Here is a 16641-nt window from a genome sequence, read left to right as displayed (position 1 = left end):
TCAATAAGATACAAACTACTGGCCAGAGTTTGGAGGAGCTTCGTATCTTGCTCTGCCAAAAAAATATTTGCTAAACATCCAGCTATAAGTTCAAAAAAAAATTTTTTCATTCCTGTCAGTGCTGTCAAAAGCCTGATGCACGTGCTGTTCTGCAGCTGTGAAAACAGATTGTTACGGTCTTGGTTCTTTATTCTTTTCCAATCATCTTATTGCATGTTTGCATTGTAACTCTTACAAAACTTGGACTGAACACTCAAAGTAAACTTAGTGGTAGGTAACTCAAGTTGTGTTGCTGTCTCCCCTCCCAACACACCATGCAATCAGCAAGAAGTGTACTTCTGAGGTAAAAGTTGCACATGGAGCATGAGCATTAGCAATCTGATAATGGTGAAAACTGCCTTGTTAGCAGAGATGGTGCTGTAGCAAAGTTGGAGGAAATCCAAAGAAGGAAGGCAGAAGGAGGAGTGAATGCTGTTCAAGTCAAGACTCTTGCAGCATATCCTCTTCTCCTCCAGCCTCCCTACTAGCTAACTGACTTTCTACCAAACACTTATGATAATGCCAGGTCCTTGAAATAAAGTCCAATGAATAGTGTGAAGAGTGGAAGAACAAGGAATCATGTCACATTCATTCCTCAGGCCAATAGGAGCTTCCCCTAGAAGCCTCTTTATGACAGGGACCTATGGACAATGTCCCAATTTCCAATGTCTCAGCTTTTAGATAACATGCTAACCACCAAAAACTTTTTTTAATGGGACCATCATTCAAAAAAATTTTAGTCAACAAATCAATTAAAACTCATACAATCAATTACATCTGCATTAAATTTACATATAACAAAGACAGCAGTTCTAAAGTGTTCTGTTTTTAGATCATGCAGGCAAGGTATCCCAAAGCAGATCAGAAGAAGCATTCCCTTTTCTAAGAACGTACCTGCTACCCATGGTTTTATGTTAGTAAACCTGATGCCCAATTAATTGGAAACATTTTAAAAACAAAACACCTCTTAAATTAATTAATTAATTGACCACACATTGTAGTTCTAATTTTTTTTTCCCCACAGATACTGAGTTGGAATTAATGAACAAGATATTTTAGGGAGAGAATAAAAAAAGAGTGCTGTGCACTACACACCTTTGGAAGATGAAAAGTTGTGAGCTTTCAGAATAACAAGACACCTGGTAGTGGTTATCTCCTTTCTGGCTTCTATTTTTATTTATGTCATTGGTTTCATGGCCACATGCCTCCTGAAAATTGCTAAGCTCAAATTGTGTGTTCTACTATAAAAGAAACTTTGTTGCCCCAACAGACACTACACTGGGGTTCTCAAAATGTAGGCAAGACTTGCTTGGGCGTGAAGTGGCTGCACGGCCAATGGGCTACAATGCATAGTTCTTCCTAATGAGAGTGGTTTGTGGTGAAGAGAACGAGTGCAAGATGCATTACCTCATGCAAAGATTCCTCTGGAAAGTGGATCCAAGTGGAAGTTGGAAGGCATTCAACTTCCCCCCAAAAAGTGCATTTTTTGTGGTTAATTACCTATGATCAAGTATCCTTTAAAATAAAACCATTTTGAATTTCCCATGTATATATTTCAAATAATTTTATCAAAGTATTTCCAACTCCCCTTTTTTAGTTACTTAAAAAAAGGACACTCGGCACATTCCCCTGTACTAAAAACAAAAAGGTGATTTCAAAAAGCTCCGAGTATATATTCTCCACTCTCCACCTCCTTTGGAGGTCAATTTAATTTTGTGACTTCGATGCAAAGGCAAATATGGCACAAAAGAATGGATATTAAGTTAAAAAACCCACAATTTTATAAATATTCTTCCACTGTACAATTTTCACAGCCCTGACCCACCCATTTTTATTCACATTTTTTTCAAGTTCCCACCCCGTTTTTAGATCATAAAATATATATATTTAAAAAATCTTTGTTCATATTTAAAATATATTTACAGAGAAAGATAAGTTCCTTCTATTGAAATCATGAAGAGTCTGTACAAGGTGATGGCGGAGGGGGATAAAGATGAAAGTAACTTCTCTCAGTAGCAGGAGATGGTGGACAGCTCTCTTCCGCTGACATGTACTGGCTGCGGGGAGTAGGAGGAGGAGGATAAGGGTCCGAGTCTGAATTTAGATCTATGTAGTATTTATTGGCTTTCCATCGACTTGTAGTGTAGTCACTATCGCACACATCAGTGCTGCAAGGAGTAGTTGGTGGAGCTATTCCCCTTATAAGATAGGGCCTGAAAAATAAAGTTAGTTGTCTTTTAAACATACGCACACGAGTGGGAAAAGTGATGCTAGTGCAGCATTTCTCAAACTGTGAGTCGTGACCTGATTTCTTTAGGTCATGGAATGTTGCCCAGAACAACCAACACTTCCAGGTTGGCAAATTTCCCCTTTTTTAAATATGAAAAGCCCACCTCTGGAGCGTGTTCTTGCTGACAAGCGTATTTTCATCAAGTGAGAACACAACATGGCCCAGAGCAGGCTGAAGACTGTTGAGCAGTGTGCCGAGGCTCTGCTTGGTGGTCCTTGGCCCCCTCTGGGCAGAGTTGGCTTGTGTTCTCATTGATGAAAACATGCTTGTCAGCAAGAACATGCTCTGGAAGGAGGCTTTTTGTAATGAGGAGCCTCATCAGATTAGCACTGTATCATCTCAAGGTTTGGTTTTTTTTTAATGTAGTCCTAATCTAGGCGAATCTACCACTTAATCTACCACCACATACTTCCTCAGGCTCTAAGGGTGAATTTCAGTGTTCATGTACATTTCAGATTCCCCGTCATAAATCACACATGCCATTGTTTCACTTCAACCTCTAAAGAACATATGTCTTCCTTTGTTTCCAACAGCTATTAGAAAAGAATTGCATCAGCCATTTCCCCATCGTGTTAAACAGTATTTGTTTGGGAACCAATCATGTTGCTTGCAGAGTGGTTGGTTTTAATCTAAGCATGTTTGTCTATTTGCTAGACACCCAACTTCTACATCCCACCTTCTACATCTACAAATATTAAGAAAAGGTGACTCCTATCCAAAATGCAGCGGAATGAAAGGGAAATGATGAAGGAAGCTAAACTTTTAATATACAGTAGAACCTCCTTATGTTGACCATCCAAGGGTCTGGAGGAAATTGGTCAACATAGGGAGGTGGTCAACATACAGAAAAAAGGCATTTATATATTATCATGTTTAGCTCCCAGGACAACAAATGCAAGGCCAAGTTATTGTTTAGATTGGATTTTTAAAAAGTTTTATTGCAAATATCAATGAGAATGGATCCTCTTGTGATGCTTACTATTTATTTCATCTATATCTACATCAAGAGACAAAGAATAAACAGCCTACAATCAGTATTTTAAAAAACCCCTGGAAATTCATAAGCTTAAAAAAAATTGTAAGTTAAAAAAAAAATACTTGGTTTCATAGCAGACAGGCGGACCAATGCTATCCCTTGCCAGCACATAGCATGTAGCATGTTACATAGCCCCAAGAGCTAAAAAAAACCAACCCATTTTTTTACTTAGGCTGCCTGGCCTCTCCATTGGGTCTCCTCAGATTCACTAAATGCCAGAAAGTGTTTGACACTGTCCCTCACTAAAAACTGTTGAGAAAACTCCACAGTCAGGGAATAAAAGCACAGGTCCTCTCATGGATTGGGAACTGGCTGAGGACCAGGAAACAGAGAGTGGGTGTCACTGGGCAATTGACAAAAAAAGTGGAGAGAGGTGGAAAGTGGAGTGCCTCAAGGATCTGTCCTGGGACTGGTGCTTTTCAACATCTTCATAAATGACCTGGAAACGGGGATAAGTAGGGAGGTGGACAAGTTTGTGGATGACACTAAACTTTTCTGAGTGGTGAAGACCAGAAGGGATTGTGAAGTGCTCCAGAAGGATCTCTCCAAACTGGGAGAAGGCAGCAAAATAGCAGTTGTGCTTCAAAATAAGTGTAAAGCAATGCACTGGTGATGGGAACCAAAGTGAAAGGACTGTGGCTTCACTATGTACAAGCAAACTCATGTCCCGCACAACTTGGTACATGTCCAGGTACAATTGGCAGCTGGCGCAGGTCTGTCAGCTATGTGCAGTGTGCCCACCTATAAAAACCCTTTTGCACACTCTAGCTAGCAGGCGTAGGTGAGGGATTGTCACGTGGCTTCTTGCTTTTCTAAGATGGGACAAACAAGACAAAACACAGGCCCACATTATTGCATTCAGTGGGCAACTTACGGAAGGTAAATTAATATTCTGTGCAATGGTAGAAGTGGTCAAGATACAACTTACGGAGGTGGTCAGTATAGAGAGGTTGGTCTTCCACAGTATATATGCAGTGTCTGTCCATACTGCGAAAATTAGGTCAACTTAAGGAGGTGGTCAATATAGAGAGGTGGTCAACTTTGGAGGTTCTACTGTATTTAAATATTAGTCAAGTTCATTTCAGCTTACTGATGTGAACTAGACATTAAGAATTTTAAAAGGATCTATACCTGTAAGATCTTGTTGTCGAAGGAATGTTTGAGGAATAGAACATTTCTGTGTTGTACAAGGAGCGATCAGTGGCTGGTGAAGGTGGCGGGTTCAAAATCTGTGGAAACAGGAATAAAAAAGAAATGGTTTAATATGCAAATACAGGTGTTTGGAGTCACTACTGTTACAGAAACTACTGCAACCTTATGTATAGCACCCATGCACACAATACCATTAGTCAGGGGTTCTCTGTACCACCTGGGTGCCACCATCTTGTTAAAAACAAGTCAAAACAAAAGATCATAAAGAACAGCAGCAGCAAGTAAACAGAAGGATATAAACAAAGTATAAAAGAATACCAGATTAAAGAAAATGCCAGTGAGAAAAGCCATGTCTTCAACTTCCAACAAAACATTGGCAAGGAAGGGAGACAGATGCACACCAGATATTTGCATTGGGCTATCTACCACAATTCCAAGATCTCTTCCCTGATTCATCACCAGCAATGCAGACCTCATCAGAGCATAAGATGGACTTGACTGTTTTGCCCGAACCTGCATCAGTTTACACTTTTTGACACTGAACCCATTTTTCAATTGGTTGCCTATTCAGGAAGTTTGGGGGCATCTTTTTTAGTGCTCTTCATTATCTATTTTTATTTTTACCATGCTGAATAGTTTGGTGTCATGTGCAATCTTGGTGACCACACTGAGAGACCCCCAATCTCCTGTTGATTTATGAAAAAGTTAAAAAGCACAGGTCCAAATACGTATCCTTGGTATACCCCACTTCTTACGTCTCGCCATTGAGAAAATTTCCTATTTATTCCTATATACTTTACACTCTCTGCTTCTTATTTTTTAACCAGTTACAAATTCACAAAACAGACTTATACCATCTGCCAAGTTTACTCAAAAACCTTTGGCAAGGAACTTTGTCAAAATTTCCTTGAAAGTTCACATAAACAAAATCAACTGGATCTTTTCTACCCGCATTCCTGCTGACATTCTCAAAGAACACTTAAGGTTAGTGAGATAGGATTGACCTTTGCAGAAACCAATGCTGATTCTCTCTTAGAAAGATTTACTCTTTTATATGCCCAATAATTTCATCTTTAACTATGCTTTTCACTGGTTTACTTGGAAAAGACATTGAGCTGACAGATCTGAATACAGAGAAATTAGTTTTCCCTGAAATCATTTCCAACAGGTAAAGTTGTCTGAAAATGGTGTTATTTATTTTACTCAGAAGTAAGCCCATTTTGTTCAATAAGACTTAGGCTGTAATCAATCTTACCAGAAAGACATCTATACCAATTGGTTGTAATCTCAAAATTTTGGTTGTAATTTCTTTAGGGGGTTCAGCATGATGATCTCATTGCCATTCCTCCCCCCTTTTTAAAATGGTGCTTTACTTTTCCCGCCCTGTTACTTAACTATATTTGTTTGTCAGAAAGGTAAATCATTTATTTGCTGTTTCAAATCTCTTCTTGAAGAACTTGAAGACCTTTCTATCCTCAAACAGGTTTTTAAAAACTAGTTTCCTTAAATTTGGTGATTTTAAAATACATTCTTCTTGAGCTTGGGTGTCTTCCTTTTCTTCCTCTTGCTCTTCCTTAAGACTCCAATTACTTGTCTTTGTTGCTGCTTCTACCTTAAGAGTGGCCTTCAGTCACTGCTTTTCCTCACCTTTTAAACAGCAGAAAGGTTAATTGTGGCCACCAGCATGACTATGTCTTGCACAGCTGAAATGATGGAAGATCTATTGCAGAGCAGAAACTCAGTGGATACTAGCTTTGACATAGGGGGATTGAATTGAGGCCTTGAGCAAGTCAAAAGCAAAGAGCAGAACTAGCAAAATAAATCCACAATTCAGTCTGATCTGAGCTGACAACTGTAGCAAAGACAGGCAGGTTGTCTGAAATAGGGGGAAACTGCACAGGGCTCCAGGCTTAATGAGGCCCCAGAGTCTTCCATAATGTGACATCATATGCATGCACACATGTTGGTGCTGATCAAACTCGCATTGGTTGTACAGGGTAAGGCTCATTTACCTGGTTTCCACTTTCTCCATGAAGTCAAAGAACAGAAGAGGGTTGGGCAGGTACAAGAAAGATGGATACAGCACCTAATATTTAGTGATGGTTGTTTTTTCCCATGCTCCCCAATCTCCTACAGGTCAGAATGAGATTTACTGAGGAAAAAGTAGCTTTCATTGCCAGCACCAAAGAGTGGGAAGGACAGTCAGAAAGGGGCTGCCTTCGGAAAGTCCCTCTCCTAGGTTAGCTAAGGGCCTCTAAAATCTTGAAGACACACACTAGTAAAACTTGAGTAATCTGCGTGGGCTGGGCAAACTCACGCCCTCCTGTAAGAACTTGAACAGGTAAATCTGTAAACAACATAGGAGTGTGTGACCTTATAATACCTTGGGTTGGTGATGTCGTGAATCTGACTGGATGTTTTACTACCACATGGACATATCTGCCCTTTGCCCTGGCTGGGTTTGGCTTGCATTGGTTGCTGCATACCAAATCCCAGAAGGAAGGCTGGTTAGGATCAACTCTCTAAGTTGGACAAGACATGAAGACAGGGAATCCACAAACTGCTGTGCCTTCTATGCCATGTGGCTCTTCCACAAGAGGTTCAGGAGGTTCATTCCAATGAGCTTCAGGAGAAGGGCCACTGCAGCAGGACATCACAGCAGCTTCTTAGGAGGCTGAGATATCATAATATAACCTATGAGTTATACATGTCTAAAATTAGGGAGGAGTAGGCAAAACATCAGTGATTGTTACCATACTCCACTATCTTCTTGTTAAGTGGGTTTGGCTTTGATTGCTTGGATCAATCTCCAAGTTCTCCCCATCTGCTCTCATCTCTTTATTTCAAATTGAGTATGCATGTGTAGCAACTACAACTTGGTGTGCACTACAGCCAAACCAGCATAGCAACAGCATGCATCAAGGCCCCTCAAGTTGCATCCAGCAGTGGCCAACCCATCCTCCCTCCCAGTTAGCAGAGGCAGCCCATTTGAGGAATTACAGGATGGAGAAAGGGAAGAGGCAGGAAAGAAGAAAAACATAACACTCTCTAAATAGAAAACCAAAAGATAATCCTAGTTCTTAGCAGCATTTTGCTTTTAAGTATCCCTCTTTCCTACACTAGTCATTCTACCTCCCCACTGGGCTCTCCCAATCCTAACTGATTTGGTTTTTGCACCATAAGGCAAGCAAGCATGTGAAGATTCCTCTCCTCTTTGTTCCTAAGTAGACTGATCAAAATGGAAACAAATAATCATTTGGGATAATGCAGTCTGTTCATTTTTCTGAAATTCTATGGAGTTAAGCAGCAGAGGGTCATTCTGCAGTCCAATACCAGAAAACACCTGAAGGCTCCATGCGATCCTGTGGATGCTTAATCAGAAATAAATCCTACTATATTCAACAGGGCTTACTTCCAAGAAAGTACATAGATTTGAGCCTTTGTCTGAAAGTCGCGAGATGAAGCAGAAAGAGATGATTATTCAGTATTATTCTGAAACAATGGCAGAAAATAGCTAGTGAATCTTCAAACTAATGAAAACTAAACTGTGTACTAAAATCAGTTGTTCTCTTCTGGTAAACAGAAGAATAGGTTTACCAAGAGGTAAATATTCTTATAAAGCATTTTCTTGCCCATTGTCTTAGCTCAAGGGTGAAAGGAATAGGGCATTGATTCAAATCCCCAGAAGCAAACTGGGGATTGGGTGGAGGTGGCCTTGCTTTAATCACTATCCTAGTCTAATGGTCAGTGGGGGAGAGAAGAGTCTATATATATATACACACTGAGGTGTTTGATATCAGAGTTGCTCCCACAAAAAAGCAGAACCTGCTAGATTTTGTATATTCTAAACACTGAAACACAGACACTGATCTTTAGTCCAGAAGCCCTGGGTGTATCCTGGAATCTATGTCTAGCACTCTACAAGGCTAATCTAATAGGTCTATGCAGCTCTTTTTACACTCCATCTTAAGGCTGTTAAACTGCAAACTTTTGGGCTAAGCAGCCAGCCTGTGGGGAAAACTAGGTTCCAGTAAGTTCACCTCCTACTTCTTAGCAATGCTGCAGGCTCCCCCCCTCCCCCACCAACTAATCTTGCTGTGGGCTCCGCAGATACCAGAGATGATCCTCGACACAGGCACAACTAACTGGGGATGTATCAGCAATGGCTCCTTATTGCAGGAACCTTAAAAGCACAAAACAAAATCAGTATAAGTAAAATAAGGCCAGTCAATATTAAATCTGCTGTCAGTTTCATCGTAGTTTTCTCCTCACTTCTCATCTTCTGTATGATGACAATTTTTTTTATTCATGAATCGTTCATGAATAGCCCTTGCTTTCCCGAGAGCAGAATGGCTCGGGTGTGTAGGGAGATAGCAAAAGAAGCAGGCAATCCCAAACAGAGCCAAAGAAGCAGACACAGGCTTGTTTGTTGCGGAAGCATGTATTGGTAAAAGGAGCAGGCAGAAGTCAGTCAAACGGTCCAGAAGTCAGGGATACAGCAGGTCACAGTCACGAGAAGGCAGTCCAAATCAGTACACAAACCAGCAGCACGGCACACAGAAACTCCACCACAACAACCCACATCCAGGAGTCTGTGCTTGCCCCATATATAGTGGGGCCAGCCAATCAGAGTAGGGCAACCTCATAGTCACAAGACAGTCTTGTGACCCACTCTGATTGGCTGTCCAGTGGTGCATTGCACCATTCCTCTATAGCCTACTTGACTCAGTACTCATCTCTCCCCAAGTCACGTGACTCCCACCTGCAGCAGGCACAGTTGATTGCATCAGCTGTGCTGTTTTGCTGGTTGCTTCACACCAGGCCCAGATATCAGGACCTCCTGCCGCATCCTGGTTAATAACAATCTCAAGCCTGGGATGCCAAAAACCTGACAGTTCAGATAATTTTGGATGATTCTCAGAAACCCAAAATCAATCAATCAATCAACAGTATTTATATACCGCTTTTCAACTAAAAGTTCACAAAGCGGTTTACAGAGAAAAATCAAATAACTAAATGGCTCCCTGTCCCAAAAGGGCTCACAATCTAAAAAGATGCAAATGAATACCAGCAGACAGCCACTAGAACAGACAGTGCTGGGGTGAGGTGGGCCAGTTACTCTCCCCCTGCTAAAAAGAGGAGCACCCACTTGAAAAAGTGCCTCTTACCCAATTAGCAGGGGTTAATCAAAATGAATCAACAACAGACTAAATATTTAACTTTTCAGGTTCCCTATCATTCCCAACTGGGCATCTTTCTTTGCTTTCTCATTCTGGCTTTGTGCTTGTGGGAGTACACAGTATCAGGTGTCTCACCAAGTCAATATCATCAGAAGTTTACAAATGACATAGTGGTTATGCTTTGAACAAGGAAAAAAACAACACACAATACAAAAAAGCAAAGAAATGTTCCTGAAGTCCATAATCTTAAAAACATGTTAACACACATCTAACACTGTTTATTCATTAACAAGTGCATTTATTCTGGGACTACTTCATAAACAATAGTTCTAGTATCACTCAGTGCCAGTGAACAGGAGATTGCCTACCACCGTTAATGGGCATTAGTCTGGCCTGCAGTTAGTTCAAGGGCAGGTTTCACTGGGTCATCCTTAGGAGCACATGTTTACTTTTTAGTCATATTGTGGGGCGTGTCTAGTGCCTTTAAAACTTACCTGTGGATAGAAAGTGGCTTTAGTGCTGGATGAGCTACTAGAGGAGGCCCCGGTTACATGGTTTCGGTCATAAAGAGGAGCACCACTACTTCCTCCCATGAGACTCATGGAACTGATCATAGATTTTCCACAAGATATGCCTACATGGAAATAAAAGACAAGATTGAACAGAAATTTAGGTAGCCAAGATCTTGTATACTCACTTTTAGCACAAGGCTCCTTTTCTGTTCTAATTTACATTTTACAGCATTTCTCTCCATGCAGACAGAGAGCAGCATTCTTGAATGAAACAGGATTTCCATGCGATTAACACTTTAGGGCTTTCTGGACAGAATGTCCCAACCAGATTTTAGCATTGTGAAATATTCCCATACACCCCCTTTTCAAATACCACTACTACTATGTCCTGCTTGCATAGAATAGAGCTGTGGAAGTATTCAGGCCTGCTTCTGGAGGATTGAATGCAGTGTCAGGGCCAGATTCATGAGGACTCATAGGCACATACAATCAAGAGGAAATTCACTTAGGATGTACAACTCCTAAAATCTAAAACAAATTCAATATGGCAGGGCTTTGCTAGGCAAAGTGGGACAGTCTTGAAGCCTGTTCACAGTTTGAAAAGAACAAAAACATAATGACTGAGTCCTCTTATTATAAGATTCCTATACCCCTTTTCTAAAAACCCAAAGCTTATGTTGGAGTTCTGCATGGATGTGCGCATTTTGTGAAATAAGTGTGTAACAAACAGGGACGGATCCAGTGTTTGTGTTTGGGGGGAGGGGTGCATGAGCACTTCCAACTCCAGAGCCCAGGACAACCAATTGTTGGTTGGTTGACCTGTTGGAAGAGTGTGCTCTGCAACCCATGCACTACTGCCAAACACACTCTAAGCCAGAATGAATATTACTCTTATTTTGCATTTTTGATGTTTCCAAATGGTTTTTATAGTTCTCCAACTGCAATTTTACACCGATATTTTAATCTGTGGTTTGTTTCTCCACACACCCTGAAAGCTGTGATTACAGCATTTTTCACCTACTTCAAGAAATATCTGAAAGGACACTCACATGGTGTATTCAGTAAGGATCTGTCCATCTGTTGCAGCAGCCTCTTCACACCATCCTCTGGTACATGACAGGACACCTACAGAGCAACAGCAGCCGGGGGGGGGGGAGCTGCTACTGTGGGGTACAGTTCTCTTCTGAGGTGCACTGCAATTGTAGCACAGAGAACTCTGCTGTCTACTACCTGGCTCCTGAGCAGACAAAGAGGGATAGCTGGCTCACAAATATGAGGGGGGCTCTCAATAAGACTTGTGCACAAGAGTCCCTATGAAGCTGGTCTGACACTGCATTCAGTCCTCCAGAAGCAGCCCCAAATATTTCCACAAGATGACTAAAACAGACGGGGCAGGATCCAACTAAGGTTTCCCACAAATGAATGATCCCATTCTATAGAAGTTTGCTTGCATTTTCACTTGGAAAATGACTATGGAATAAATCTGAAACGAGTAGATTGAATATTTTGTAGCTCCAGCTCTTTGTATCATGTTCCAGCCTATGGCACTTCAGATGGTGAAGGCAATGGGAATGGGGGGAATAATGGGAATGGGGGCAGGGAGGAACGGTCAGCAGGTTCTTGGTTGTTGGACAAAGCATTGAATTGGTTCTGAAGTACACTGGCAACCAGTACAGTTGAAGTAACACTGAGGTGATAAATCCCACAACACCTCTTCTCAAGCAATAGTTTGGCTGCTGCACTCTGAATCAATCATTGTATTGAAATAGTGCATATGGATTCCCAGGACATGCTCCACATGTGGAATGAAGGTATTAAATTGAGGGAAGGAGAATTTATTTATTTACCATAGGCTCAGCTGAATATGAGAGGAGCCAGATAAATGACAGAATTAGGGAAAATCAATCATATTGAGCATTTGAATGGTAACTATTCTGGTTACCGTGAATATGGTATGAATGAATACCAACCATGCTGGTATTTTGCATCTTTTAGATTGTAAGCCCTTTTGGGACAGGGAGCCATTAGTTATTTGATTTTTCTCTGTAAACCGCTTTGTGAACTTTGTTGAAAAGCGGTATACAAATACTGTTAATAAATAATTAATAACTGACTTCTTATAAATGTGATATCTCGTATGTGCACATGGGATTTCTATTCATTCTAAGAAAGAGACAGCCATAGGAGGGCCCCCCCCCCCACACACACACATTGGAGTTACTTGCCACTGAAACACAGCTTGCATACAATGGAGCTCTGTGCCATCATTGGAGCGCTCAGGGAACTTAGAACAAGAATCTCAAAGAAGGAAATTTTATCATTTGAGTCTCATTTTATCTAGGGTATCTAGGGCAGTGGTTTCCAAGGTTTTTTAAACTTGTGTACCCCTTGGCAGCCCATTTTCACAAATTGTATCCCTCATATTAGCAAACTGTTTGTAACTAAAATAGCTACCATTTCAAATTTATATGTTTTCAACTACAGATTCTTATCCGACAATATACAAATTGATGACCAGAAACAGTTGCTGAGGTTTTACAGCCAGCTAGCTGCCTTCCTTCCTGCCTTGCTAGCCCCACAAAGCATTGTACTGCAGACCTGCCTTTTCCCACCACGATTCAATTCTTTTTCAAGTACCCCTAAAGAACCTGGCAAGTACCCCTAGGGGTACATGTACCCCAAGCTGGGAACAAAAAATAACTTGATCCCAGGTATAAAGAATGCTGTAATGTGAATCTGGATTTCTAAAATCCATGAGCAGTCAGCTTCAAAAGGCTGCCCTTCCTTTCATGTTTTTAATATGTATCAAAACTGAATAGAACAGGTATTCTGTCCTGTCCTCACAGAAACAATATACCAAAAAAACCAAGAACAAATGCCACACAATACTAATAATTAGATAATAAGAACCTTACCATCCTTACCAGTAAAAGTGCCATGCTGAGAACAACCTGGAGCAATGAAATTTAAGGGGACATGAGGCGTACCGCTGACATATTCATGTGGAAAAGGTCCATTGGGCCCAGCATATCGCTGACATACTACTCTCTGGCAAACAAAATACACTCCTCCCATGACAAAAAGGGTAAGGATGATACCAATGACAGGCCCAATAGCGCTACTATGGGGCTGAGATTCATCTTGGGGTGCTTTATTATTTGCTGTAAATAAACACATATATTAAAGTAATTAAGTTGATGTAGATACTCTGGAGAATGCTCCCAAAAAGAAGCAATGGTACAGCATAAGGATATTTTACTTATTTTTGACGTTAAATTAAAAGCCAGGTAAAAAGTAACCACATATCCTGACAATCTACAACACTTTGACAATTATGTAAAATACTTATATGGAAATATAAGTCTGTCTTTGCTGTGATATGCCTTCCTGTCAGGTTCCCCTTTCTACAGCACTACTGTCACTCAAAGGAGAATCCAAAATCTCAGTGTGCATCCAAGTTTAATGAAACAGTGGGTGCAACTCAGGGAGAAATCCTAACCCACTTTCCAGCACCAGCATAAGAGCAAAGCAGCTGCTAGGTAAGGAAACAAACATTCCCTTTCCTTGAGGAGACCTCCATGAGTGGCCCCCAAATGAAGGATGCAGCACATGTCCCATTCGCACAGCTATGCCAGTGTGGAAAGTGGGTTAGGATTTGGGCGTCAAGCCATCAGAACTCCCATTTTTTGACATTTTGTATAGTTTGAAGAGGGTGGGCACTGTGAGGAGATGAACAGGGAAAATGAAAGACTAGAAAAAAAGGATTTATAGGGATGGGAGCCAGCATGTCTTCTTCGCAGGCAAGTTTTCCAGCCTTCTGTTGTCACTCTAAGGGAGCTGATTCTAACTGCTTCTCTTGAGAAAAGCTGTGCAATACAGTAGAACCTCTTTAAGTTGACCACCGAAGGGATTGAAGGAAATTGGTCAACATATGGAGGTGGTCAACATACGGAAAAAAGGCATTTAAATATTATCATGTTTAGCTCCCAGGACAACAAATGCAAGGCCAAGTTATTGTTTAGATTGGATTTTTAAAAAGTTTTATTGCAAATACCAATGAGAATGGATCCTCTTGTGATGCTTACTATTTATTTCATCTATATCTATATCAAGAAACAAAGAATAAACAGCCCACAATCAGTATTTTAAAAAACCCCTGAAAATTCATAAGCTTAAAAAAAATTGTAAGTTAAAAAAAAATACTTGGTTTCATAGCAGACAGGCAGACCAATGCTATCCCTTGCCAGCCCATAGCATGTAGCATGTTACATAGCCCCAACAGCTAAAAAAAACCCCAATGCTTTTTTTTCACTTAGGCTGCCTAGCCTCTCCACTGGGTCTCCTCAGATTCACTAAACGCCAGAAGATGTTTGATATGGTCCCTCAAGAAAAGCTGTTGAGAAAACTCCACAGTCAGGGAATAAGAGCACAGGTCCTCTCATGGATTGGGAACTGGCTGAGGACCAGGAAACAGAGAGTGGGTGTCACTGGGCAATTGACAAAAAAAGTGGAGAGAGGTGGAAAGTGGAGTGCCTCAAGGATCTGTCCTGGGACTGGTGCTTTTCAACATCTTCATAAATGACCTGGAAACGGGGATAAGTAGGGAGGTGGACAAGTTTGTGGATGACACTAAACTTTTCTGAGTGGTGAAGACCAGAAGGGATTGTGAAGTGCTCCAGAAGGATCTCTCCAAACTGGGAGAAGGCAGCAAAATAGCAGTTGTGCTTCAAAATAAGTGTAAAGCAATGCACTGGTGATGGGAACCAAAGTGGAAGGACAGTGGCTTCACTATGCACAAGCAACCTCATGGCCCTCACAACTTGGAACATGTCCAGGTACAATGGGCAGCTGTCACAGGTCTGTCAGCTATGTGCAGTGTGCCCACCTATAAAAACCCTTTTGCACACTAGCTAGCAGGCGTAGGGGAGGGATTGTCACGTGGCTTCTTGCTTTTCTAAGATGGGACAAACCAGACAAAACACAGGGCCACAGTATTGCATCCAGTGGGCAACTTACGGAAGGTAAATTATTACTCTGTGCAATGGTCAAAGTGGTCAAGATATGACTTATGGAGGTGGTCAATATAGAGAGGTTGGTCTCCTATAGTGTATATGCAGTCTGTCCATACTGTGAAAATTAGGTCAACTTAAGGAGGTGGTCAATATAGAGAGGTGGTCAACTTTGGAGGTTCTACTGTATTGTGAACCAGAAGTATCCCTTCCAGCATGGACTATAACGAGCCATTTCCCACAGCTTGTCTCTTTTTGCCACTCTTCCTGCTGCTGGTCCTTATCTTCTCTGTTTCATGTGAATCATTCCTCACAAAATTACCAGCAGAACAGATAAGTAAGTTGTAAACTAAATACATCTTTCACCCTCTGCCCAATAAAAGCTAAGGGAGGAAGATGTGAAGTGCTCATGTAGCAGGATCACCTTGTCTTGGAGAAAAATATCCCTCCCTCCCCCCCACACACAATACTGCCATTGCCAGTGTTCTCCTTACATGGGTCCTAGGGCTGAGAGAATAGATTTATTATCAGGGCATCTATATTAAAAAAAGCTTTTCAAGTAATTCATGGTTACCAATTGAAGCCAATTTAAGCAGTAACCAAAGGTTTATACAAAACTAATTTCATCTTTTGGTAATTGCTTTTTGGCTACATTTTGTTGGAGGTCTGATCATAGCACAGTAGTTCTTCGACAGAATGTGGACTAGACAAGGTGTATGTGTTTGTTTTAAAGCAAGGGTGATTTCTGGGCACAGTACTATTGAAGGATCTTAGTTCTAATACATACACATACATGTTAAAGAATTAGGCTCCACTCTGTACAAGGGGTCTTATAAGTTTTCCTGCATTTAAGTACTCAATGTTTAGAGGAACTAGATGCAAAAATTCCCCACACTTTCAAGCTTTTGAAGGGTCACTGGGGGTTCTGCCACTGCAGTTTCTGCACACTCTTTTCACCTCCAAATTCTTAAAAGCAAGTTCTCCAAGTTCTGAAAAGCCCTGGATATTTAGATTTTGCAGCCAAAAGTTAGCAAAAAACAATACTTACCACATGCAAGTTCATCAGAACCATCACTGCAGTCTGGAAATGAGTCACACTGCTGTTTTATGAGGATACACTGCCCATTGGCACATCGAAACTGATTTGGAAGACAAATCACTGCAAGGGAAAGAACAGCAAAACAATCCTATATTACCCTCAGTCCAAATCAAATGATTACATTATCAAACTGTTTTAAAAAAACAAGCCCCTAAATTGCACAAATGGATAGATCATCAGTTGCTCCATCTACATAGAACTTAAAAACATCTGCTGTAAGGCACTTTGGAGAAAACTGCCAATGCATAAATAGCTCACACTGTGGATAGCTAGCATGAGAGAGCAATAGCAGCTGAAATGGGCAACCAATGATTAATTAACCAG

General features: G+C 41.0%; 1 protein-coding gene across 2 annotated transcripts in view; it reads right to left on the bottom strand.

Annotated features, from left to right (window-relative positions):
• Window positions 1-422: 422 nt before the first annotated feature.
• LRP5 (LDL receptor related protein 5) overlaps window positions 423-16641 on the bottom strand; it is a 145068-nt gene continuing 128849 nt past the window's right edge. Inside the window, exons 19-23 of one of the 2 annotated variants that reach the window (XM_066611128.1) lie at window positions 16267-16377; window positions 13125-13370; window positions 10192-10331; window positions 4497-4594; window positions 423-2252 (exon numbers count right to left, since the gene is read on the bottom strand). In XM_066611128.1, the coding sequence (XP_066467225.1) occupies window positions 1991-2252; window positions 4497-4594; window positions 10192-10331; window positions 13125-13370; window positions 16267-16377 (857 nt within the window). In that variant the 3' untranslated portion in view covers window positions 423-1990. The remainder of the gene's footprint in view (window positions 2253-4496; window positions 4595-10191; window positions 10332-13124; window positions 13371-16266; window positions 16378-16641) is intronic. The other variant, XM_066611129.1, reaches the window with a different exon arrangement.

Source organism: Tiliqua scincoides, chromosome 1 (genome assembly GCF_035046505.1).
Source record: "Tiliqua scincoides isolate rTilSci1 chromosome 1, rTilSci1.hap2, whole genome shotgun sequence".
Classification (NCBI taxonomy): Eukaryota; Metazoa; Chordata; class Lepidosauria; order Squamata; family Scincidae; genus Tiliqua; species Tiliqua scincoides.
This window is presented reverse-complemented; position numbering and strand designations above follow the sequence as displayed.